The sequence below is a fragment of the Triturus cristatus genome, chromosome 8 (genome assembly GCF_964204655.1).
Source record: "Triturus cristatus chromosome 8, aTriCri1.1, whole genome shotgun sequence".
NCBI lineage: Eukaryota > Metazoa > Chordata > Amphibia > Caudata > Salamandridae > Triturus > Triturus cristatus.
In genome coordinates, this window is record NC_140591.1 from 1,660,320,420 (window position 1) to 1,660,348,030 (window position 27,611).

Sequence of the window (27,611 nt, forward strand, 5' to 3'; positions counted from 1 at the left end):
GGAGATTGCGCAGCGACAGATGATACCTTTTAACCTTCCTCCCAAAGTTTGCTAAGTTATCTTGGCGGCCAGGCGGCTCTCCACCAAATCATATATGCCTGTTGATGGGAAAAAAGGGTAAAATATTTTACAGAAAATTCTTTTGCCCTCTTTCTTCCTCTCTTTCTGATATTCTCCTCTTTATTTTTATCCTGCTCATTAGGGCTCTGCTCTGGGCACTCTCAAGGCTTATTTTTCTGCTCTGTCTGCTTTCCTGCAGCTGCCTAACCAACCCTCCTTATTTAAGTCCCCTATTGTAAAAAGGTTCCTGAAAGGGCTTGTACATATGTTTCCCAATTTGCCCTTCACTATGCCTGAGTGGGTTCTGAACCTGGTTCTCCCTTATCTCATTTGAGCTCCCTTTGAGCCATTTCACAATTGTCCCATCCAGCTGCTTACCAGCTGGATCCAGCTGCTTACCACGAAGACAGCTTTTCTAGTGGCAATAACATCTGCCGTGAGGGTGAGTGAACTGCATGCTTTATCATTCAAGCCTCCCTATCTTATGCTATTCTTGGACAAGGTGGTGCTTCTCACCAGGGCTTCTTCCTACCTAAAGTGGTGACCCCATTCCATTTGGTACAATCTGTCACCCTGTCTACCTTTAATGCTACTCCACATCCCTCTAAAGAGGAGAAATGACTCCACCATCTGGACTCAAAAAGAGCATTGTCGTTCTACCTTGACTGCACAAAAGAGTTCCTGGTGGATGACCAAATCTTCTTGGGCTGTGTAGGAGCTTCAAAAAGATTCGGCAGTTCAGAAACAAACCATTTGGTGCTGGGTAGTTCTCTATATCAAGATCTGCTATGCCCTGGCTAAAAAGCAGCCTCCTGAGATCTTACAGGTCCATTCCACCAGAAGAAACTAAGGCGTTGGTTTGTGGCATTCCAGTCCTTGACATCTACCAGTCAGCAACATGCATGTCTCAGCACACATTTGCCAAGCACTACTGCCTGGATAGGCAGGTCCGCAGTGACAGGCATTTTGCCCGTTCTGTCCTGCAGGACTTCTTGGTTTAGTCCATTTTTCTGTAGCCCACCGCCTGCATGCTAAGGCTTGGGTATCTATTCAAAGATAAGGAATCTGCACCTAGAAGTCTCTATCAGATGAACAAGTTATGTACCTTCGGTAACGGATTAACTATTAGAGACAATATCTAGCTGCAGGATCCTTGCAGACTCACTCATGCCACCCCGCTCTGCGGACTCATTTTTAGGGCTAGGGTTGCTCCCTTTTCAGGGCCCTAGTTTGGACACACACTAGTCAGTTCACTTCATGGCTCTGCGCTTCTGGCTTGGAAAGTCGTGAAAAGTAACGGACGTCTACACGCCTGGGTGACCACTTTATAGGTGACTGTAACGTCACATCTGGTTCCTTCAAAACCGCGGGGAGCTGAACTGAGCCACCTGATGGCGAGCAGGGGTACTGCTCACGCAAAGGTTTCCGGATCTAGTCCGATGCCTGGGAAATTCGAAGGTAAGGAATCGGCAGATAGATATTGTCTCTTCCAAGTAATGCGTTAACGAGGGTAAGTAACTTGATCACATAGACTAAATAATGAATATGAACTATGTTAATGTCTTAAATTATTCCTCTTTGTTAACATATTTTGATTTATGGGAGAGGATGTGACGTAACTGCCAGAGCAGCCGTACTTGGAACTGGGGCACCACGTTCGGGTCTTGTGTTGGCTCAACATCCTGTGATTCTGGGCAAATTTCTTAATCTCCCTGTGCCCAACAAAATGCTAAAATAAATGTTCTTGTGTAATGTAACTGGTGCTCATGTAAAGTGCTCCATTACCTCTGGGGGGAGTTTGCCCTATATAAAACTGCAAAAATAAATAACTTGCAATGCACAGCACACACGTAACGCACAGAGACATATATGGCTTGACAACACAGGCCTTTACAGATCAGATCTTTTACCATGCATGCTTTTATCACAAAAATTCATTAAGTGACGTTAAAATGACCTGTCATTTGCACAACTTCGCAACTTCTGCACATCATTTTTAATTTTAATTATGGTTAAACCTGAAAATCACTATAAAATACAGCATCCATGATTTTGTGACCAGTTGTATGTAGACTTCTGCCTGAACACACGCTTCACAACATGGTTGGAATATCGAGTGAAGATGACAAGTGCACATTATGAAATGTAGCAGCAAAACAATACAGCAAGCATGTTGATTATTAATATGTATTTTCTTTTTTTCTGTCAGCAACATACACTAATACTCTGTTTACTGCTCAGCAAAATGTTCATTAAATTACAAAAGTTCTAAAACACTATCAGAATCATCAGTCTATTCATAAAAATACTGTCCGTGAAAACAGAAAAAACATTGCTTTTGGAAGAATTGACATAGAAGCAATATAACATTTGTTTTTGCACAGACATCATCAGGATGCCAAAAAAGCAGCTATGTGAAAGTTAACCTCATTTATACTATAAATTAACATTTACTTTTTATGAAGTCTACCTCAGAAAATAGAAAATAAACTACAAATTCAAAGAATATCTAGTCAGCAATTCAGAATATCTGGAAAATAAATACAGGGCAAATACGTTTTTTAAATACACTTAAGGCACTGATAGAAGCTGCTCTGTTCAGTGTAACAGCCAGGACTTGAGTCGTTTCCTGAATTCCAGAAGAGAGGATGAGGTCTGTAGGTGAAGAGGGAGGTCATTTCAGGATTTCGCCGTGAGGTAGAAGAAGGAGCGTCCTCCATTGTTTCTCTGGCGGATGTGGGTGGTGTGTGTGTCAGGTTAGGCCCTCTGCCCAGGCCCAAATCCACAGAAGCAAAGATGAAAGTCCTTCACACTTCCCAAGAGCTAGCACCCGGAATGGAGCAACGTAACACACTCAAGGGCAGCAGCTTCCAAAAAGTGTGGGGGGAATTACCCAAGGAGTGATCCCTACTCTCCCCCAGCTAGATGATGCTGCAGCGGGGAATTGAGGAAGTGCAGTGTGGGATTCTGGTTGTCACAGCGATGTCTAGCTTGTGTCAGATGGTTTCTCTAGCTTCTCATTATGATGTAGGAATGTTCTAGCTGTTACCTAGGTTAAGGAATGTGTTGGTTTGAAGGTGTGGACTGGGACCAGTGACGGTTGGAGAGAGATAACTGTTGTCCTGATGTGCTGGATGTAGGATTGGATGGGTCCTGTTATTTGGAATAAACCTGCATTTATTTCAAGGATTTCCTGTGTCAAAGCATCTTATTTCGTCAAAAGGAGATTCTTACATTGGCGTAGTCGGCAGCTGGACCAAGGAAGGACCCAACATCCACAACGCTCTGTCTTGCCATTTACTTAAGGTACCCTGTTTTTACATTGTGGGGCTGGGAGCTTTCGCCGTGAAGGTATTAATTGGGTTAATTATTCGTCACGGGCTCGCCCTTTTGAAATGGAAGATCTGGCATTTTCTGACATTTAATGTGAAGTGCTCTGTTCTAAGATTGTGGGGATGGGAGCTTTCGCCGTGAAGGTATAAATTGCAATAAATTATTCGTCACGGGCTCGCCCTTTTTATTTTTTTTTAACAAATGAAGTTTGGCGTTTGCTGTCAAAGCAAGGAAAAACAGTTTTAAGAGTATCCTCGAACTGTATTTCACAGCGCGACATACCTTACTAATGTTCGAATTGAGTGGCAGGGCTTCGTGGTGCTGTGGAAGTGTATCACGTCTTGTATTTGAAGTTGCGGGTGATGTTTCAGTTTAACGACGTGATCCATACTGCCTCCGGAGGAGCTCCTCACTTGTTGGCTGTCTACTGCTAATGATGACGTGGTAGAATCCTGCAAGGGGATTCGGTGAAGACCAGCGTCGTCATTAGCGTGTCTGTTGGAACCTTGTCAACGGAGTTTAGAGTAGATACGTGTGACTCGCTAGAAGCAGTTTCGTTACGCGAGTGAGGAAGTGGAGTCATCGAGTTAATTTTCAAGCCTGCTGCGAAGGATGGGGGGCAGTGAGTGACTATTGGTGATTAATTAATGAGGCCAAGCAGCAAGTACATTCCAGTGTAAAGACTTAATTGCAACATTTTCAGCAAGAACTATATGTGAGCAGAATATTCTGTTAATGTTTGGTTTGGCACTTTGTGTTTGAGCCATCTAAAATTTGAAGGGTTTATCTGGGGAAGAGCAGAATTCAATGGTTTTAGTCTCGTAACATCAGAGACTCATTTGTATTCCATGTAAAGTGTTTGCTTAAAACTCGAGGAGTGCATCATTTCGTTGTGTGATGCTGACATCTACTGTTCTTTGGCTGTAATTGTTTTTCAATATATTTTAAGGTCTTATTATTTGCACTGGGGAATTTAAATGTTTTATTTTCCAGTGACTGGGTGAACATACTGCTTTGGTGTTCAATATAAGTTACTAGAGCTTAATTTTGCAGTTGGTGTGGGAGGTATACTAATACGCAATTCTGTGTTAAGAGAAACAAGCAGTAACCATGCAGAATGTGACTGCTCCTCCCTTCTTTTTGTCAGAACCTGGTGAACCCACTATCAGGTGGAAGAAGTGGAAGAAGGTTTTCGAGCGTTATGCTAAAGTCTGTGATAATAATCTTGGTGCGGAGAGGAAAACTGCTCTTCTCTTACACTGTCTTGGTTCGGAGGGGCAAGATGTTTTTGATCATCTAGCTGATCTCTCGGCTGTTGAAAGCAGGGGGTTAAATGAATATGAAGTGTGTATAAAAAAATTAGATAATCATTACCTCCCTAAAGTGAGTACAATACTAGAGCGTTATCAGTTTACCAAGAGACTGCAAAATGATGGAGAATCTGTAGAGGTATATGTTACTCAACTAAGGAAGGTTGCTTCCTCCTGTAGGTTTGAACAGCTTTTGGAGGAAAGGATAAGGGACCAGTTTATGTTGGGATGCAACTTGGAGAAGGTTCGTGATGAACTCTGGTTAAGAGATGAACCCTCCTTAGATGAGGTGTTGCAAGTTGCGAAAAGAATTGAACATTCTTTAAAGTGTGTAGACACCTTAAAAAATGATGGGAAAATCTCTGTTCAGGTTGTAAAGGAAGGTAATGGTACTAAAGACATGTCTAAAAGTGCAGAGGGAGCTAAGAGTAAAACAAAAACATTTGTTTCTAAATGTTTTAGGTGTGATAAACTTGGTCATTACGCAAATGATAGAAAATGTCCGGCGCTGAATGCAACTTGTTCAAAGTGCAAGCGCAAGGGCCATCTTGCTGTGGTGTGCAAAACGAAAAATGTTACCAGTAATGTCAGAACTGTGGGGGTTGGGCTTCAGGAGGAAGATTTTGTTTGTGGGCAAATTGTTGTCCAAGTTCAAGCTGAGGTACAAGAAAATAACTCGGGAGAACATAGATCTTCACCTTTGGATGTAATTCAAGTTGAGGGAGAGGAAACAAGAGTTTTGTTTGATTCTGGGGCAAAAATTACCATTATCTCACAAACATTTTATCAGGAGAGGATTGCTGGGAAGGTAAAGTTACTCAAACCAGACATACGTCCTTTGGCTTATGGGGTTGAACCCATACCACTGTGTGGGTATTTCATGGGTTTGATTGAATATGGTGGTAAATATGTAACAGGGAAGGTGTATGTCTCCAAGAAGGGTGACAGTATTATAAGCTGGTTTCATCAAGCTGATCTGGGAGTTATGTTGGATCCAGGGAGTTCCACTCCTATTATTCTTAAACAGAACATTCAAACGGTTCATCTAAAGTCTGAAGGGGGTGTTCTGTGTGACATTAAAAATACATTTCCAAAAGTGTTTAGAGAAGGTTTAGGTTGTCTAAAGGATTTTAAATTGAATATACCCTTACGTCCTAACTCTAAACCTTCAACATGCAAAGTTAGGGGTGTTCCTTTGGCTGTGAGAGATGAGATGAAGAGGGAATTGGAAAAATTGAAAGAAGGGGGTATAATCGAAGAGGTTTCTAGCACAGAGTGGCTTGCTCCGGTTGTCGCTGCACGCAGAGCCAATGGGTCTATTCGTTTATGTGTGGACTTAAGACAACTAAATAAATGTGTGGTTGTTGATAAATATCCATTGCCCAATATCTCAGAATTACTAATGTTGTTAGGGGTGCTAAAGTTTTTTGTACTATTGACTTGGCATCTGCATACCACCAGATTGAGTTGGATATGTCCTCCAGGGATTTGACTTCATTTGTCACTCCTTTTGGTACATTTAGGTTTGTTAGAATGCCGTTTGGTTTAGGTTCAGCGGCATCGGTATTTCAGCGTGCTATGGAAAAGGTTCTAGAAGGTTGTGATGGTGTGTGTGTCTATCAGGACGATATTTTGATATTTGCGAAAGATCTTAAGGAGCATAGGAAGGTACTTTTTGATGAGTTGAGGAGACTAGAGAATGCCAATCTAACTATAAAACTTGAGAAATGTCATTTTGAAACCTCATCCATTCACTATTTAGGGCACACGATCTCTGGTGAGGGCATCTCTCCGAAGCCTGATTTGGTTAATACAATTTCACGCATGCCGCCTCCTGCTTCAAGAGAGGAATTGATGAAGTTTTTTGGGATGGCGGAGTACTATAATAAGTTTGTAGAAGGTTTTGCTGAACATTGCTCGAGCATGAGAGCACTATTGAAGAGAGGTGTGGAATTTCATTGGTATCGGGAATGTGATGAAGAGTTTATTGAGATAAAAAGAAAACTTTGTAATGCGCCTAATCTAAAAGGGTTTTGTTCATCAAGAACTTCAGTAGTAACTACAGATGCAAGCATGAAAGGGTTGGGTGCAGTGTTACAACAGGAGGGTGAGAATGGCTTGGAAACTGTTACTTTTATTTCGAGAGGTCTTAAGGATACAGAATCGCGTTATTCTGTAATTGAGCGTGAAGCGCTTGCAGTATTTTGGGCGGTCAGGAAGTTGAAGAAGTTTTTGTGGGGTACGAAGTTTATCGTTAAGTCGGACCATAAGCCACTGTGTGAAATTTTTGAGAAGAAAGGAATTGACCAGGTTTCAGGAAGGATCAGTAAGTGGGTCATAGCACTTCAGGAGTATGATTTTCAGGTTAAGTATATTCCTGGTATAGAGAACACAGTGGCAGATGCTCTTTCTAGGTTGGTGGATGGTTATAATGAAGAGGAAGACACTGATGATTGGGCTGAGGGTGATTCGCATGTGTGTTTTGTTGATACTGGCATTATTGATGAGGCTTTATGGCGGGAAAAATTAGCTCAGGATCCTGTTTTAAATGAAGTGATGAGTTTGATTCAGAGAGGGTGGTGTAAAAAGAAGACTGGTTTGGTTGAGGCTGTGAAATTTTGGGGTGTGAAGGATGAATTGGGTGTGTTCAATGGGATTTTGGTACGTGGAACACGATTGGTACCTCCATTAGAATTAAGGAAAAGGTTAGTTGATTTGGCACATGAATTGCACTCTGGCATGTCTAGGACCAAGGAGCGGCTTCACACTTCTTATTGGTGGCCTGGAATGGATTTGTATATTGAGAGGGTTATTAGAGATTGTTCGGTGTGTGCTACTTGTGAAAAATCAAAAGTGGTTAGAGTTCAGCCCATGGTCGTAAGGGAGCTTCCAAGTGGTCCGTGGAAGGAGGTGGCTCTGGATATTGTGGGTCCAATTCATTTCAATGGTCAGCAGAATTATATTTTTGTTTTATTGGACTTGTTCTCTAGGTGGCCTGAAATACAGTTTACTTCTGGGATAGAGACTGTTCATGTGATTCGTTTTCTTGAAAATCTCTTGGGTAGAGAAGGATTTCCCGAGTCAATTCTAACGGATAATGGTGTGCAACTGGTTTCTAAAGAAATGGAGAGGTTTCTTAAGGATAGAGGTATTACACACAAGAAATGTTCGTTGTACCATCCAGAAACAAATGGGATGGTGGAAAGGTTTAATAGAGTGATTAATGAGACGATCTCTTTAGCAAAAAGCTCTGGGAAGAACTGGAAGGAACAAGTTTTGAAAAAAATCGAAGAGTATAGAATGACCCCACACAGTTCTACGGGTCAGTCTCCTTTTGTTCTTTTTTAGGGGAAGGGCTCCTTGTACTCAGGTTGAACCTTCTTGGGTTCGACGATTGGGAGACTCTGTGTGTGGTTATTCTCCTGTAAAGAACAATGAAGAATGGAGAGTAAGAGAGGAGAACAAGTGTCGTTACAGAAAGGAGAACTTTGATGTGAGAAAATCTACCAAGCATACGAAAGTCAAGGTTGGTGATGTGGTTGTTGTAAGGCTTCCAGGTTCAAAAGTAAGTTTCTCCAAACCTTTGCATGTTGTTAAGGTTTTCAGTAATGCTGTTAGAACTAATGATCATAAAATGTGGAATTTAGGAAGAATTTGTGTGTGTTCAGATTTGAATGAGAATTCGGAGAATACTTTGGGAAGGAAAACTGGGTTGTCTGAGTTCTCACGCAAATCTTCTAGGGTTCAAAGGAAACCAGAATACTTAAAAGACTATGTTTCCTAATGGTTGGAATTCTTGGTGGGAAATGTTGTGAAACTATTGTGAACAAATGTATTCATCCTATATTTTTGTTTTTTTTGTTGTGTTTTATCGGAGGGAGGTGTGTGGGATTCTGGTTGTCACAGCGATGTCTAGCTTGTGTCAGCTGGTTTCTCTAGCTTCTCATTATGATGTAGGAATGTTCTAGCTGTTACCTAGGTTAAGGAATGTGTTGGTTTGAAGGTGTGGGCTGGGACCAGTGACGGTTGGAGAGAGATAACTGTTGTCCTGATGAGCTGGATGTAGGATTGGATGGGTCCTGTTATTTGGAATAAACCTGCATTTATTTCAAGGATTTCCTGTGTCAAAGCATCTTATTTCGTCAAAAGGAGATTCTTACATGCAGGAACTGCAAAAAAAAGGTTACAGTGTTCGTTTAGTACTATTAATACCTATACAAAGCTTCTTTTGGAGTGTGTTCAACACCACGCTCCACTTACCCCACTCTTGTGAGCACAAGGCCTTGGCGAGAGGTCTTCTGTGATAGGAGTCCAGTGGAAGATGCAGAGAGTCACAGAGGCTCAAGCCAGTAAGGGGCAATATAGGACCAACAGAGGGAAGTAAACAATCAAGGGTAACACTCTCTCTCACTCTTGCAACACCCTGTCTCATAAGCATAAGACAGAACAGGGTGTCCTTCTCCTCTGTATGGTGGAGCGTTGCCCGACTCATAAGCTAAAGACAGAACGGGACGCCTGCATGTACCAATGCAAATGACTATACTCGGCTCTTAAACTGAAGACGGAGCGGAGTAAGCATTTACCCGGGATAGAGGAGGGAGGTGAAATACGTGTAATCCAACTCCTAAACTGAAGACAGAGTGGAACTACACCACCTAACTCTTGAGGAGAGAAAGAGAGGGCTACTACACCCCCTCCGGTATCTACAATAAGATACGGAGCGGGGTAACACACACAATCACGTTCGTACCAGGTAACAATAATGAAGGGGGAAGGGAGTCTACACACACTCGCACTGAAAGGCTGGGTCGGAATACAGGGAAGACGAGAGGTGAGACCAGTCAGGGAGTTAGGGAAACATGAAAAGCTGGCCAAACAGAGATGCCGGGGAACGGGACCCCCGGAGGGTGTAAAGGATATGGGATAGCAGGATCACGGGGTAAAGGTAAGAAAATCCCACGGGAAGTTGTCTCAGGGAAACAAACAGGAATCCAGGAATCACAGCGGCTACATCCGTGCCGCTAAGCGAGGAACAAACACGGAATTGACCAAAGGGGCGTGGTTACGTCAGGAATCAGTAAGCCAAGCAACGGCTTACGCGTCAGACGTTCCTTTTAAGATCGTAGGGATCGTCTGCAAATTCCGTCCTGTGAAGGGAGCGCAATGCTGAACACACACACAAACGGAAACCCCGCCTTGTCTCCGTCTGCCCCAAACAGTGTGTGAGTGAGAGGGAGGCAGAGGGTAAGAGTCTGGAGGGTTGATGGAAGTTCAGGTGGTAGTCGATGTACGCTGGTCCTTGATCATGGAGGTCTTTGTAGGTGTGGATCAGCATCTTAAATTAACATCTCTTCTGAATAGGGAGACGATGGAGGTTCTTGAGGAGGGGGGGTGGTGAGAGTCCTTTTGGGGAGGTCGAGGATGAGTTTAGCTGCTGAGCTCTATATTGTCTGTAGTCTCTTTAGGAGGTGCATGCTGATTCCTACGTAGATAGTGTTCCCTTAGTCCAACTGGCTGGTGACTAGGGCTTGAGTGATGGTTCCTTTGGTTTTGACTGAAAACCACTTGAAGATCTTGCAGAGCATGCGAAGAGTTAGAAAGCTGGCTGCATTGATCTGGTTTTTCATGCTGAATTTGCTGTCCAGGATGATGCCAAGGTTTTGGGAGTGGTCTGTCAGGGTAGGAGGTGCTCCAAGTTCTGTAGGCCGCCAGGATTCATTCCACGTAGATGTGTTGTTCCCGAAGATCAGCATTTCAGTTTTATCTACATTGAGTTTTTAGGCAGTTGTTTTTTCATCCAGTCGGGCGATGCCCTTCATGCACCTGTGTAATTTGGCCTTTGTGGTGGAGGAATCTTCTGATAGCGAGAGGATCAGCTGGGTGTCATCTGCGTAGGATATGATGTTCCTTCTGCGTGATTTGATGATGTTCGCTAAGGGGGTGATGTAGTTGTTAAAGAGTATGGGGTTGAGAGACGAGCCTTGGGGGACACCGCAGACGATTTTCTTGGGTTCCAAGGTGAAAGATGGTAGGTGGTAGGCAGATTCTCTGAATTCTTCCAGTGAGGAAGTCAGAGCGGCCATGCAGACATGGCGACGGGGAGGACGCTTGGTCCGGATGGACTCCTGGCAGAGTTTTATGCAAAATACGTGGACTAACTGGTGCCACGGTTAGTGATCCTGTACACGGAGCCCCTGCGGCGCGGTGGCCTTCCTGAATCTACTCAAAGTGCTTTGGTGATACCCCTCCCCAAGACCAAAGAGACCAGCGCCCCAGTAACAGAGTATAGACCACTTCCCATGCTCAATCTCGATTTCAAGATTCGTAGCAAAATATTGGTGCTCAGATTGCTCCCGCACATGCATGCCATCATTCACTCGGACCTGTAACACCTCTTATAATTTGCACCGGTTGTACTCTGTCTTGTTTCATGAGGTTACGAGAGCCATGCCTTTGGCGGCTGTACTTTCGGCCAGGAGAAGGCTTTCGACACGGTCAGCTGGGACTACCTTTTTGAGGCAATGATATGACTGGGCCTTTTGGAGGTTGGATGAAGTGGGTACTACTGCTTTACACATCGCCTACGGCAAGGGTCAGGACCGGGAAGTCCGTGTCCTCTTAGTACTTCATACTACAGGGAACCAGGCAGGGGTGCCCCCTCTCACCCTTATTATTTGCCCTCACAATTGAGCCCCTTACAGACTTGATCTGGCAGGGGGGAGAGGGGATAGGCCTTAAACTAGATGGGCGGACGCATATGATTTCATTGTATGCGGATGACTGGTATATTTGAGGACAGACGTATTGGGAACCTCAGCTACCCTTGCACTCTTACAGTGGTTTGAGGTACTGTCGGGCTTACGGGTCAACAAGAAAAATACCAAATGACGGCCCGGATGTATTGATAGCTAAGTTATTGAGACCAACGGTTGTTACAACTTACCGGTCGGTATTCCAACTCACAACTATACACATTTGGAAATGCTGCATGCGCAGGCTGAGAGGGACCCTGTGGTACACTCCTACCCAGTGACGACATTTATGACCGAACAGCTGGTGTCTTGGACAGAGGCGGGCTCGGATACAGTGGGCGACTGCTATCAAGATGGCTCCCTAGTCCCGTTCGCAGATCTAATGGATAGTTGCGGCCTTCCCCCCGGTCAGTTCCTATGGTATGAAGCCTTGGTTCACACCTTTGGGCAGTTATGGGGCGTGGGTAGGGAAGAGCCGGCGACTCACCCAGTGTTACACGTGCTGCTCACCCTGGGCACTGCGAGGCACCAAGTTTATTTATTTATTTGAAAGATTTTATATAGTGCTGGCTACACCCAGGGGTATCAGAGCGCTATGCATGAGCAAAAAAGAACAGTACAGGAAAAAGAACAGTTGTTTAATAGCAAAAACATTCAGACAGGCAAGATTAAAACAAATTAATTAACAAATGGTCAAAGAGCTATATACATGAAAAGGCAATCAGGGAGAGCTATTTTACACAGTAGCAAGAGACGAAGGTAAAGCTCAATGCAGAGTAAAGGAGGGAGTAAAAATTCCGGGCGGGACTGTGGGTGAAAACTGATTAGATAAAAATAGGTAGGTGAGAAACAAATTGAGGAAGAGGAGGTAGTATAGACAGAGATTTTTGGAGGAGCTGGGTAAGGGTAGGAGGTGGAGGGGAGGAACAAGAAGGGGGTAGAGAGAGTAAACAAGGTGATATATAAAAAGGGGGGAGAAGTGAGAGACAGGAGTAAAGTAAAGGAGAACCAGAACGGGGGAAGCAAAGCGTAAGGACAAAGGCAAGATTATGGACCCCAATACTTGTTGAGAAGGTGATGTTTGAGGTCTTTTTTAAAGCTGAGGCAGGAGGGGTTACATCGCAGGTCCTTGGGGAGGGCGTTATAGATGTTTGGGGCATTTCCGGAAAAGGAGTGCAATTGTGTGGTTTTCTTTTTTAACAGGGGGGGCGAGGAGGAGTGCGTTGGTGCTTCTCGTCGGTCTGGTGCAGCCCACTATATTCAGTTTGTTTGTAAGGTACACTGGGGTTTTTTGGTGAAGAGCTTTGTGCGTAATGCATGCTGTCTTGTAGGAAGATCTACCTTCAACAGGAAGCCAGTTAAGGGCTTTAAGGCCTGGGAAGATGTGGTCAAAACGTTTAAAGTGAGTGATTAGCCTGGCCGCTAGGTTGAGCACAGATCTGAGGGGGGCTAGGTGTACTTTGGGGGTTCCTGTGAGGATAGCGTTACCATAGTCGATTTTCGAGAGGACTAGTGATTGGACAACCCTTATGAAGTCGTCAGCTGGAATGAAGGGTTTCATTTTCTTGAGATGACAGAGAGTGAAGAGAATTCCTTTAGCCAAGTCTTTTATGTAGTCGTTAAGGGTTAGGTTTTTGTCAATGGAGATACCAAGTGATTTCACTGAGTTGGATACGGAGAGCAAACAATGGAGGGCATTATGGTCAGAGATCCATGATTGTATGGGGAGCCGGTTGTTTTTTGGAGAGAAGAGAATGATTTCATTTTTTTTAGGGTTTAGTTTGAGAGGATTGGAGTAGAACCAGGATTGGATCTTACTCAGGGTATTGTTAAGATGAAGTACGTCAGAGTGGGATCTAATCTTATTGTAAAGTTGGGTGTCATCAGCATAGAGGTGATAGTTGATTCAAGCTTGTTTCAGAATGAGGTAAGAAATTCCATAAAGAGGTTAAAGAGAGAGGGGGAGAGAATAGAGCCCTGAGGTACACCAAGGGAGACAGGTGTAGGGTTTGAGAGGCAGTCATTGATTTTGATTTGTTGTGTTCTGTGTTGGAGGTAAGAGGCGAACCATTAGAGGACAAGGCCGTTAAGGCCAAAGTGAGCTTTGAGCGAGTTAAGTAAGGCAGAGGGGTTAAGGAGAATAAGTAGGCAGGTCTCACCATTGTCAAGGGAACAATGGATGTCATCCACTATATTTAGCATGGTGGTTTCTGTGCTGCAGCCTTTTCTGAAGCCGGATTGCAAGGAGTCAAGTAAATTGAAATTGCCAATGTGTTTATCCAATTGGAGCAGAGCACATTTTTCAAGGGCTTTGGAAAGAAGTAGGAGGTTAGAGAAAGGGCAGAAATTATTAGGGTTATTAGGGTCAGCAGTGAGGTTTTTAAGAATGGGAGTAATTTGTCCAAGTTGGAGGGAGTCAGGGACACTTCCCGTAGCAAGGGAGGTGTTGATGATAGTAGTCCAAAAAGGGGCAAGGATGTGGTTTAGATTTTGGACAAGGTTCAAGGGTAGAGAGTCTTTGGTGCGAGAAGTCGGCTTTAGTTTGGCAACGATGTTAAAGACTTCGAGCTCGGGGTGGAAATTATGCCAGGGTGCATTGTTTTTCAGCTGTAAGTTGGACAGGCTGATTTCAGGAGAGGTTGTGACGGGTCAGTGAGAGGAAGAGTCGGGAGGTAGAGTCAACAGGGGAGGAAAGTCTGAAGTAGTGTCAACGACAAGAAGAGGGCTGGGTAAGACCTGACTTAGATGGAAAAATTGATCTACTTTGGTGATTTTATCCGAGAAGAAGTTAGCATTTTCCTCACATCTATCTGTTGAGGCCGTCAACTTTAGGGGGCTGAAGATGTTTGATTTCTAACGAAGTTGAACAGTTCTCTGGGTCTATTTTTGGCCAGATCAAGTTGTGCTTGAAAGAAGGTTGCCTTTTCATTGAAAATGTGTTTCTTGTAAGTAGATCTCGTGGCTAGGAGGAGGGCGAGATGGGAGGGAGCTTGGTTTTGTCTCCATGTTCTTTCCGTCAGTCTAAGTGAGCATCTTTCGTTATTGATATCTGAGTTGAACCAAGATTTGGATGGGATATTTCTTTGTTTTTTTAGTTTAGTAGGGGCTCTTTGTTCTACGACATCATTGGCGGCCTTATTGAAAAGCTCAGTGAGCTCATTGGCATTTTGGGATAGCGTGGTGAGAAGAAGTTGTGCTTGGAGTTTAGATTCTAGTTCACCAGGGGGATATGATTAAGATTTCTGGTCCATTCCATGGGCTTGGGATTTTTTATGGGGGGGGGGGGGGGGGTAGGACAGTGTTGGCAATCTTAAACAAAATGAGGTGACAGTCAGGCCAGTCAATGGGGATGATGTAAGCAAGGGAGGCCAAGTCATTGTTGGAAATGATGGCGTAGAGAGTGGCCCCTTAGGTATGGATGGGACTATGACATAGTTGTATATGGTCATTTATCTGTAGAAGATTAATGAGGTGGACGACTGTGGGATCATCAACATTGTTCCAGTGGATGTTAAAGTCTCCTAAGAAGAGATTTTTTGAGTTAGAAAGTGAAGATTGTGTACGAAGGTCAGATAGTTCTTCCACGAAGAGAAGAGGATCACCGGTATGGTGGTAGATGTTATGTAGTCGAATTGGGGCGGGATCCTGCACAGTGAGTTTGGCGCCAAGGTATTCAAAGGTTAAGTGGTCTGTGTTCTTAACAAGGGTGAGTTGAAGTTCGTTTTTATAGATTATAGCTGATCCACCCCCTTTTCTGTCAGATCTGTCTTTCCTAATGATAGAATAACCGGGGGGTGGATGAGTAAGTCAAGGATCGCCGTCGAGTGGCCATTAAGCCAGGTTTCTGTAAGGAAGGTGATGTCAATAGCTTCGTTGAGGATAGTTTCCTAAATTTCTGTCGCATGTCGGACAGCCGATCGGCAATCCACAAGCAAGCAGGAGAGGGGAATAGGGTAGTCTTTGGTGAGAAGGCAAGAGTGGATGGTGGTAAGTTGAGCTGGTGGTCTAGGGGAGATGGGAGAAGAGGGGATTTTGCTAGTTCCCAAAATCACTGGGATGTTGGAGTAACGGAGGGGAAGATCAGTAATCGGAGGTTTGGGTAGGTAGGAGTTGCATAGGTCAATAATGTCGGAAGTGGAGAGGTGGTTAACAGCGCTGAGAGTCCTATGTGTTCGGATGCAAAGGGGGGTAGTTCTCCATCGATAGTGCTGGGAGATGTTTTGGGAGCAAGAGAGGAAGGAATCAGTCTAATGGAGGAAGGTCCTGGAGTTAAGGGCGTTGTAATCCTCTCTAAGTTGTGTGATTTCTGTCTTCATGGTTGAGAGATTACGTTCAATGTTAGTGTCTGAGCAATAAGACTGAGGGGAAACTCAGTTGAAAGGGAGGGGGTAGCGAGTGGGTTCCGTGTTTTTCGAGGAAGAAAGTCTGATGTGTGGAGGAGGGGATGCTGGGAGGGGGGTCAGAGGAGTGGTCAGGCTATTGGACATGGAGGACGGGTCCTTCATAGAGTCAGGCCATGTGGTAGGAGATGATAAGGGGGAGTGAGGGTTGTAGGGGGAAATCACATTGGGTTGAGGGTGGAGAATCCAGTTTCGGAGAGGGAGATATAGGCACGGGGGTACAGTTGGAAATTCCAGGTGTGGGGTCCGGGAAGTAGGAGAGAGGTTAGAGGAGGCAAAAGGAGTTAGAGGGGATCGGTCATTAGAGAGAGTGTGAGTTTGGGTGATGCTGTGTGCAATTGAGATGTCTAGGGGAGGAGGAGTTAGAATCGGAGGGGAGGGAGACAACATAAGTGGGTCAGGCAGTTCGGTTTAAGAAGAATTAGGAACCAGATTGGATGGTTGGTTGCACAGGGTAATGAAATGGAGCTCAAAGATGTTGAGGTTGTGTTCAGAGGCTTGAATGAGGATATTACCAGTTTTGAATATGGAAATGTCAATTTCACCAAGAAAAGCTGGGGATGGGGTTGTGGATAGTTTGAATCCATAAGCAATTTTACTAGATTTAGTGACTGTAAGGTTAAGAAGGAAAATGTTTTTCCATTTGGAGGGGCGTTTGGAGTAGAAAACGTAGTTTGTTTTTTATAGGAGAGGAGAGGCTGTGGTAGGTATCGACTATTAATGTTTTGGGGTGCCGAATCAATAATTTATGTTTAAACGTTTTTGGAAAGATTGGAAGGGTATAAGATGATCCATGAGTTGGGGCCATGTCTGGAGATGGCAGGGTCAGTAGGAATGAGGACAGTATTGGGGGGACATGTTAGGTCGTTAGAGGAAGACTTGGGGGGAACGAGAAAGAGTGGAGTAGAAAAAATAAAGAAGGAAGAAGATGAGGAGTGAGAAACCTGGTGGAAAAAGTAAGAGGAGAGTCAGTGCTAGGGGGGAAGAGAGGTGGGTTTGTCAGGGTAAGCACAGTTAAGACAGTTGCAATGAGAGAACATCAAAATTGTGAAACCTGGACATAATCGGACGCTAGTTGGGACAGGGGGTAAAGCAGAGAGGAGAAAGGATAGAAGATATAATACTGAAGAGGAAAAGCTTAGGGAGAGAGGAGAGACCATGTGAGGTGGAAGGAGGGGGTAAAGAGTGAATATATTAGATAGTGGAGAGTATCAAAATGAGAGAACATCAAAATTGTAGAGTAACTAAGAGTTCACTAGAGCATCCATGAAAGTTGCATTGAAGATACCTGGGAAAGATTGTCTGGAAGTTGTTAAACATAGTTATTAAAATTGTCTGGAAGTTATTAAACATAGGAACACGGTATATCAGCAATGATACCCACAGGAGTACTCGTAATAGGAACTGTCGTATAGTATCGGTTGTGGCTGTGAGGTTAGATATTAGACTTGAGTGTGCTCCACAAGCAGTTAATTTGCTTAGTTTGAGGCAAGGGCTCCTACTTTGACGGCCATCTTGGCAGCTGGCAATGCAGGGTCAGGGCATGAACCTGGTAATTCCGGAATCCGGATGAAGTTAGAAATAGCGGGGCCAGGAACGGGTCAAACAGTCATTTCACTGGCATGAACCCGGTTCACTGGGTCCGGAAGTTGCTGGCATCAAGGGCAGCAACACAGCCTTAAACAAAGATATACAGGCTGGAAGTGGAAAGTAGTCTAGGGATGGACCTGGTTTTCGGGGTCCGGAAGAAGCAGAAAAGCAGAAGGTCTCATCACAGATGGAGCAAATTATAGATTATGGGCTGACTGGGGTTCAGGTCGTAGTCATTTGGGGGAACTCAGCCGGGGATCGTTGGTCAAGCAATATCGAGGGAGGGCGGTTGGTCGGGCAACACAGCTGGATGGCCGTTGGGCGTGGAGACCAAGTAACCACTTGCCATGACCATCGAGGTCAAGGGTTGTGCGGCAGCACGGTGTAGCTCCGGCCCTAGATCACCTGCGGCCGCTCGGGTGGCAAACATAGGAGGCATCAAACACGGCCGAAGCAGTGCTCGGCAGTGGCTTCCCTGGTAAACGAGCGTGGCGACCTGAAAACCACTCTCCGTAGCTAGCGAGAGGCTTCAAACGCAGCCGAAACAGCGCTCGACTGTGGCCTCACTGTGAAAACGAGCATTGAGACAGGGAAACCACAAGCCGTGGCCAGAGAGGTCGACGGCTGCGCGGCGGCTTGGCGTAACTCAGGCCCTAGGTCTCCAGCGGTCACTCAGGGTGGAAAACAAGAAAGGTATTAAACACGGTCAAAACAGTGTTCGACCGAGGGCCTCGCTGGGAGTCAGGCGAGGAGACAAAGAAAACCACTCATAGTGGCCAGCAAGATCGGGAACTGCGCGGCGGCAGGGCGTAGCTCTGGCTCTAGATCTCCTGGAGTCGCACAGGTGGAAAACAAGAAAGGCATCAAAGACGGCCAAAACTGTCGACTGAGGTCTGAATGGGAATCAGGCCATCATTATGTTAGGGGGAACTCGATAGACTCAAAAGTCCAAAAAACAAGCGTTCGAATGTAGCCTCACTGAGGGTCAGATTTGTCACCATCTAGGGAGTTACTGCGAAGGGGGATCGTGGATCGGGCGACTCAGCAGGATGGTCGACAGGCAGGCAAGATAGAAACCACTCACCATGGCCTCACTGGGGGACCCAGTCGTTCGCAATCTAGTGGAGCAAAATATAGGAGGATCGTCGCCATCTTGAGTAGCAAAATACTGGAGGATCATCAATCGAGCAGACGAGGGAGCCCGAGGACCAGCGCGGCCGGGGGCGAGGGCTGCACGGTGAAAGGGTGCCAATCCGGCCCCAGCACTTGGTGGCGAATTCCAGTTGAAGGGCTCCACAAACAGCAAGCCAACGAGAGATTAGTAGCCACTTTGGGCCCTTTGGAGACGAGTAGAAGCACGCCCAACCGGAGGATAATTTGGCCAGCACTGGAGCGGTGTGACTGATGGTGGAACAACCCCAGATCGATGCGTCTGGGGTGGTGGCGTCATTACACGTCCGGCTCGGAGTGCTTGATCCTGATGGAAAGTGGTGGGACAGGCGCAGTTCAGGAACGTCGGGTCCTTGGTGATCGACCCTGATCGTCCCAGAGGAAATTCGTCCAGCACTGGAGCGGCGTGTCCGATGGCGGACCAACCCCAAATCGATGCGTCTGGGGTGGTGGAGTCGTTTCAAGTCCAGCTCAATGGGTGGTGGTGGAGTTGTTCCACGTCCAGCTCAGTGGGCTTGGTCCTGGTGAAGGGCGGGGAGGCGGGCGAGGTGAAGGATCGTCTGGTCCTTGGTGATCGTCCCTGAAGGTAAGCCACCTAGCAAATAGCAAGTCCAATTATAAGGGAGTTAGATGTATGTAGATTGGAGGTGGATGGCCAGGTAAAACAAGTGAAGTGGCACCATGAAGCCCTGGTTGCTGTGGCTATTGGCCCCCTGGGGGAACTCTGGGGGAAATGGGAGAGGGCCTGTTGGCAGGGAGCTTGCTGAAGGAGAACGAGGGAAAGCCTCTACGGTCGCACACAAAAATATTGCGAAACACCAGACTCAAGTACATGCAATTCAATTATATTCATATAGTCTACATGACGCCCCACAGACTTAATGTTACGTATGGTGGCAAAGTGAGAAATTGCCTGAGGTGTGTCTACGCAAATGCTGATTTTATACACATGACCTGGAGTTGCAGCATCCTTCATGACTATTGATGGGGGGGAATTGTGGCCAATATTAAAGAAGCCCTGGGAAGGGAGCTGGCGCCCACTATCGAGATCTGCCTACTAGGGCTTTTCCCGAGACCTACTTAACAAAATGTGGGGAATCGATTAATAGACCTGACTTTAGGCCTAGCCAAAAGATGGATAGCACCGGCGTGGGAGTCCTCTTCTGGGCCCCAAGTGGCCAGCTGGAACCGGGATGTCATTAGTTGGGCGGGAGCGGAGGGCAGAGCCTTGAGTTGGGAGGAAATGAGAGGCATATGGAAATGACCGATAGCGGACTTATGGAAAGATGCGCTGGCTACCTGTGTAAATCCAGAGCAAGAGCAGGACACAGGGGAGGGGACTGGGAGTGTTAGTGAGGGACCTGCGCGTTGAGATCCACAAGCACACAATCTTCGTATGGGACAGATAAGCGGCCAGTTGGAGGTTGGGGCCTGAGGGCGGGACCCCCACCCAAGAGACACATACTGCACGAGATATATTTCTTAATGGCTGAGAATATGTAGTAATTCACTCAGGAGAAGTTTGTAGAAAGTGAATTTATTGATATGGATAACTACACAGCTCTTGAACTGCTAACCACCTTCATCATCAGTCAGTCTCCTCCAGTTGAAAGATAACATTCCAACTGTGACATCAGGAGGTGACATCACATAAACACATTCAGCTGGGATCATGGAGGTGATGAATATCATATTTAACATTGAACATAGAACATAACATAATAACATATGCATCCCCTGATTCAGATGCCCCTATGCACGAAGTTCACCTTTTTTTCGTTTTGACTGTTTATTAAAATATTAAGTGAAATTGTTGAGGACATTACCGAGCCCTATTCTGCTGTTGAAATTGCCCAGCGGGACGGGGCAGGTAAAAGCGATAGGCAGGGGCCACGGGAACAGTAGGCAAATTTATGTTACCGGTTGAGAGACACACTGGAGATGGGAGTAAAAGTGTTCACTTGAGAATATTCAGATATTATGATCTGTCTGCAGTTTGAAATGTATGTGGACCTGTGTAAGTGATCTATAGGAAATGTATCGTGAATAACTGCATATTCTGTCTGTACAACTGTGTTAATATCATAAATGTCAATGAAAATATGTTTTTTTTTAAATCTGTGGCAACGATCAGGGTGGTTTTGGTGCTGTGGTTGGTGCTAAATCCTGATTGGGAGTGGTCAAGAAGGTTGTTGATCCCCAGGTGTTGCATGAGTTGTCTGTTAATGGCCTTTTCAAGGACTTTGGCTGGAAAGGGGAGCAGCGAGATGAGGCAGTAGTTCTCGAGTTCGCTGAGGTTGGTTCAACGTTTTTGGAGTAGGGGTTTGACTTCTGTTTGCTTCCATTCTTCGGGGAAGGAGGCCGTGGTTATGGAAGAGTTGAAAATGGGAGTTAACTAGCTGCAGATCATTTTGCTCCCAGGGTTGAATATGTGGTGGAGTTAGGGGTCCATGGGTACCCCCTATTGGCCAGAGTTCATGATGGCTGTGGTGTTCTGTGTGGTGAGCTGACCCAAGGTGGTGAGCAGGTGGTCAGAGACCAAATCGTGGTAAACATCCGTGGGGATGAGGAGGAGGCAGGAAGCGGGAAAGGAGCAGCGGAAGGGAGAAACGACGCAAAGAAACAGGTGAAAAAAGCTTTTATTTACACAAGTCTTGTACAAAAATACTTAAGAAAGCAGTAGAATACCAATACTAAGTAGCAAAATATTGCAATAATGAGCAAACAAGCCAATACTAACTAATACTAAGTAAAGCAAGATGAGAAAACAAGCAGTGCGAGCAAACAGATGAAGGCAAGTGAAAAAGAATCAATGTGGCGCAACAGTCAGGAGAAATGCAAGACCGGCAGGTAAATAAGCGAAGTCAGTGGACTTGCTGTGCGAGGCAGCGAGTGGGGAACTGGTACAAGTCCCTGCTCAATGGGCTCATGCTGTGGCCTCCATTAAGTAGGTCCTGGTGGGACGGAGCAGCAATGGTACGCGGTGGGTGAGGCCAGCAAGAGGTGGGAATTCAGGCATCGAAACGGGCAAGTAAGGAGCGGCGGGAGGGAAAACCGGCCCAGAGAAACAGGAGAAAAAAGCTTTTATTTGCACAAGTCCATACCTCCATCTTAGGATTGGCTGACATAGGATAATTTATCCTTGCTCTGCGGGTACATCATGGCTGTCTAGGCCAAGATGTCGTAGACAGGGTTCCGGTGCCAGAAGTAGACTATGGTTGCTATTTCTGCTACTTTCTCGCCCCAAAAAGGACAAGTGTCTTCGTCCTATCCTAGGTCTCCAAACCCTCAACTACTTCCTAAAAACTAAGAAGTTCAAGATGCTCACATTTGCTCAGTCTTGTCTGCCCTTGACCAAGGAGACTGGATGGTAGCATTGGACTTACAGTACACCTATTTTCACATCCCCGTCCTGCCTGCCCATCAGCGCAACCAGCAGTTTACGGTAGGCCACAAGCATTTTCAGTTCACTGTGCTCCCTTTTGGCCTTACCAGCACCCCTTAGGTGTTAACCAAGGGGATGGTGGAGGTTGCAGCTCATCTGCGAAGATTAGGGGTGCCAGTCTTCCCCTATCTCTATGACTGGCATCTCCAGACTACGACGAACCTCCTGCATTCACAGGGGTTCACTATCAATGTGCCGAAGTCACCCTTTAATCAGAGCTGTTCTGGGCACAGTGCAGTTTTGGGCCTATCCTCTCGAGCGGCGACTCTAGGATATTCAGCCTATGATACCGATGTTTCAGCCTCTATCCTTGGTTTCTTTTAGACTGACTCTTAGGCTGCTGGGCCTCATGGCCTCCTGCATCCTGCTGGTGGCGCATGCTAGATGCCATATGCAAGCTCTGCACTGAGAGCTGACGTTCCAGTGGGTGCAGCCTCAGGGGAATCGCTCCAACATGGACCAGATCTCAGAGGGAACCGCTAAGGATCTGCAGTGATGGCTAATGATCCACGATTGGGTCAGAGACAGACCCCTCTCCCTTCCTCAACCAGAGGTTACAGATGTATCACTCCTAGGATGGGGCAGCCATTTTGGAAGGGTGGAGATCAGAGGTGCAAAGAAAGGTCGAGCGGCGCAGAAATGAACCATCTATCGATGGGTCGTTCTCTGCATCAAGATGTGTTATGCCCTGGCGAAGAAGAAGCCTCCTGAAAAGGCTTATGAGCTCATTCTACCAGAGCTAAGGCTGCGACCACTGCATTAGCACGTGGAGTTCCAGTCCTGGGCATCTGCCAGGCAGCAACATGGGCTTCCCTGCACACATTTATCCTACATTACTGCCTGGACAGTCGAGTCTGCAGGGATGGGCATTTCGCCCGTTCGGTCCTATAGGGCTTTTTAGTCCAAATTTGTCTGCAGACCCACCACCAGGGATGGGGTACCTATTCAATGGTAAGGAATCTGTGGCTAAAAGTTTCTATCAGATTAACTAGTTACTTACCTTCAGTAACACCTTATCTGGTAGAGACTACATCTAGCCGCACATTCTCTACCGATGCACACTCTAGGGTCAGGGCTCATCCTTTTTAGGACCCTAATTTGGGCACACCAGTGTCAGTTCACTTCATGGCTCTCCTCTTCTGGTGTGGAAAGTTGTGAACAGTAACTGACAGGAGAAGGGAATGACACTTTCGGCGCTAACAACTCCATTCAGAGCCGACCGACACCACCTACCGGCGTGCAGGGGTACTGCTCATGAAAATTTTTCTCGATTCAGTGTGAAGCCTGGGGAGAATTCAAAGGTGAGGAATCTGCAGCAAGATATAGTCTGTAAAAGATAAGGCGTTACCGAAGGTAAGTGACTTGTTCATTGTGGTCGCAATTGAATCTGTTTAAAGTGAACAATGCTCATGACTCTGCCTACCTTCTGTTCTTACAGTGGTGACTAGCATTCTCTAAAAATTATGGGAAGCAGTGTTTCCCTGAATTGTAGCAATCAAGCCCTATAAATATGGTCATATGGTGTTTTTTTTAAAGCACACCTTTCACATAATTTTGCTAAAACGCAATGGGCTCTGAAAGAGCAATCAATACATATCCAAGTCCTTTCATAGAGAGCCATGCCAATTAATCCTGGCGTTCCCAGGAGCTGACTTAATTTTTTGGGTTGGAAAGTGCAACCGGGGCTCCATATCTCAAAAATAACTTCCATGGTTTTAGGGCCAGAACATTTTAAAAATAAAGAAATCTCATAGCTGGCTGCTAAGGATACAAGTGTTTGAGATGGTTGTTGAGCTCCAGCCGGGCCTGCAGTGTTTGGACGGCTCTTCGGGGAGTCAAGGGCCGAGGCATTAAGTTTTGCACTTCCGCGGCATGCTTTTTGGGCTTCAAAGAAATTCTGCTACATCTGACATTTCTTGACAAAAGTATGAGATGTGGGGTGCCCACAGGCAGGACGGAGGGCTTACACTGTTCAAGAGGGGTACACTGACAAAAGGGAAACTTTTTCAGAGATGAGGGTTCATCCCAGGAAATGTCCCCAGGACACTGACAAATGACGTAGGGTGGATGGAATTTGGAGACTACGCATTTCACTTGTAATGGGGGGTTCTGGCCCAATGCTGCCAATTGCTACTTGGTGGAATTATTTTCCCACAAGGCTCCAGAAATGCGAGCTGCTGAGTGTAAGTGACGTTTGGAGTCCCCTAGCGTGATTTTACTAATACAGGTGGTCGCTGGTAGTCATGAGCAGTCGCAGTCAGAGGACTGCTTCTTGAGTAGATTTGCTGTCACTCAAGTAGATTTTCTCCTTGAGTAAAATCAGCTCAAATGGCCGTACATACATGCTCCGATAGACACTGCTTCAGCAATTCACTTATTAAAAGCAACTGATTTACAACCACAGGAATCAATTACATGGGACCTCATATGACTTCTTCCAGTGGCAGCTCGAGCTTCCGGTGAGTCACAGGCCAGCCAATCACATGCATCAAGCAGACGTCTCAACGTATGATAGGGCGCTTTCCCGAGCAGGCCAATCCTAGTGCTGATGGGACCCATAGACTCACTCCTGACTGACTGATTATTAGATATTGAGCAAGTGATGTCGCCAAGGCTGGAGAGTGGACAAGGCCGGGCACTCCAGTTTACCTGATGGTTTATGAACATAAGGTGGCAATTAGTACAGTGCATTTTGCCAGCATGTGACATTCCTAGCAGGCATTAGAAGATGTTAAATTAAATTATTGGTAAGGATTCATTAATGTAATCTGCTGTTTGTGGTATGTATGTGTATTCCATGGGACTTGCAAGTTCTTTTTTCTGATGTTTCTGTCATTTCTGTCTCAGGGTCCGAGTCGGATGAGAATATCAACACAGGTCTCTTATCCTGGGAGGAAGACATGAAGGAGAATTACCTCCTTAACCAGCGAGAAGGACAGAGTCAAAGCACAGACATGAAAACAAGAGACATCTCCAACAAGTAAGTCTGTCCCTCACACCACTGTAATGCAGATGGTGATGCAGGCCTGCACTACCTCTAAAGGCAGGAGGGCCTGGAGATCATTCATTTCAAGATGCCCGCTCACTCTTTCACTCACACGTTCACTCACTCGCTCACTCACTCGCTCATATTCTGTGGTGCCCAAAGACTAGCTTGTGCACTTAACATGCAGAGGCTCATGGTGTACAATAATACCAACTAGACACCCTAAACAGGCCCAATCTTTAGATTTGCAGTCACCTGCCATCACCATCTTCCACCCCCTCCAGGGCCTTGTGCAAAGTTGTGACAGTTTGTTTACACAGCGGATGAAACTTCCGGTTTAGTGCATAATACTTGTTTACTTAAGGTCTTCTAGGCAGAAATGTAAAGGTAATATGACCAAGCAAAATAGACTGAACGCAAAGAAAGGATAGTACACCGAAAAATAGAACGTTTTAGACCAACTGAAATACTCCATTGACTGGGAGTTTGGTATCCTGAATGTTTCCCAATTTACCTGAGTTCTGCTGGTAAATCATTGTTTGGGAGAAAAAAAAAGAAACTGCAAAATCAAAGTGAATGTCCATTCAGATACGATCGTTGCAGCACACAGAGGGAAGGGTTGGAGTGGAATGGACTGGGGAGCGGTCAAGGGAGGTGGAAGGTGGGTTCACCACACCTGAGAGCTCCTCGTCTTCCAGTTGGGTCACTGTAGAAGAGACTGCTTGAAGCATGCTGTAGGAAACCCACTTCTCAATATAGTGCACCAAAACGGGGTTCACTGTACACAGAGGTCGAGGAGACTCCTATTGGATTACAGAGGCAAAAGTAGATAACACTAACGCTCTCTTTTGTGGTAATGTGGGCGAGCAGTAAGGCTTATTAGAGGCTAGTGCTAAGCATTTGTTGAACTCACAGAGGCAATGAATGATACTCGCACTAAATGAATTAAGCTGAGACCAAATTAGAAAAATAGTGCTTCTTTTTATATAAATATTTAGACCAAGAACTTTGGGTACAAGGTAAATACTTTTCACAATACGATAAATCACAGAAAAATGCAATAATCACAGCTGTGGGCAATTACATACAATACATTTACTATGGAAGGAAAAAGGCAAGTGGAAAATCAATGCAATGCAATCTCTTTCAGAGGTCACCTTTTGGAATCAGAAGGTTCATGGGCCAAGGTCTGAAGTTCCAAGGTCGAGTTCTCAGGAGCTGAATGGGTTTCATTGGGGCAAGGATAAAAGGGGACTTTGTAGTTCACGCGCTACAAAGCCAGGGAGCCAACTGTTAAAGCGAAGCAAAGGGGGACTTGCAGGCAAGTCTGAGGGCTCTCACAGGAGAGAAGGGGCTGCAAGGGCTCTGTGGCCGTGGGAGAACAACTGGATTTAAGATGCCCGGCTGGTAGGGCTGGGTGCAGAGAAGATGTGTAGCTGGACAACAGCATGCAAAGAAGCACCTTGTGGTCAGGAGCTGGCACCTTAGGGTGACATTTCTGGAGCTGCTGGGCCACTGCTGAGGTGGGTCGTCGAAGTCCTGAAGCCCCTCGTCGGGTGCTGGCACACTATGTTTATGTGTTTTGTAAAGCTCATAGCTGCCGAAGGGCTTCCCAGAGCAGCGGAGCAGGAGACAGCGGTTAGCCTTGACTCAACCTGGGGACAGCCATGTCTTCAGTTTTTTCCTAAAGGCAATATCATCCGTGAGAAGTCTTAGTACTATAGGCATGGAGTTACAGAGTCTTGGCACCATAGGGTTGGACTTGGCCTGTACTCGTATTGGAAGATTTTTGGAGCAAGGAGTCTGGTACCGTGGGTATTAGTGACTTTCAGCTCTGGTGGGTCCTGGAGCCTCTAGACTTGGTGCAGAGGCTGATCTGACCCTCCACTCAGAGACATCAGTCGGGCGGGGGAGCTGGACGACGCTGGACGGACTTTGCTGTTTTGGAGACCTGTGACTGCTTGGAGATAGTAGCTCAATCTCAAGGGATTTCGTTGGCAATTTTCAAAGTGCGTCTGACTCTCTGGGGTCTGTGGAGGCCATGCAGCAATGAGATGAGCTGCAGGATGGCAAATGTTGAGTTCTATGGTGGCAGGCGGAAGTTTGCAACCAAAGTCCACCACGAGATGTGCAGTTCTCGGTTCAAAAGCATTTCTTCACTTGTCTTCTTCTTGTGTTCATGAAATATAAATTCAGAGTGATGCCACCTAATACTACATTTAGGGGTATTTACAAGGGAGTGACATGTAGTGGCCAATGGCTTTCACCCTCTATTATGCCCACCTCGTGTGGGAGGGAGACATAGCCCTAGCTCTGATAAGAGAAGTCCTACCATCTTCAAGATGGTAGGCACTGAAAAATGTGCTTCCCCTCGCCTCCAGCACCTAAGGGGTGGAGTTGGCAGAGGGGTGCACACCTCCTATTCTTACAAGGTTTTCCGGCCCATCTTCCTGAAAAAAGGGGTTGCGGACAGTAGGGCAGCCTATAACTTCTTACAAGAAAGACTGCAGGTCACATTTCAACGGTGATGAGGCCTTTGAAACTTCCTGCCACAGATGGCTCTTC

The 27,611-nt window shown here is 45.9% G+C and overlaps 1 protein-coding gene across 4 annotated transcripts in view; it reads left to right on the forward strand.

Annotated features, from left to right (window-relative positions):
• LOC146808505 (transient receptor potential cation channel subfamily M member 2-like) overlaps positions 1–27,611 on the forward strand; it is a 2,014,188-nt gene that overhangs the window by 1,333,194 nt on the left and 653,383 nt on the right. For all 4 annotated transcript variants that reach the window (XM_085623584.1, XM_085623586.1, XM_085623585.1 and 1 more), the window contains one exon: positions 24,908–25,040. In XM_085623584.1, coding sequence (XP_085479710.1) covers positions 24,908–25,040 — 133 coding nt within the window. The remainder of the gene's footprint in view (positions 1–24,907; positions 25,041–27,611) is intronic.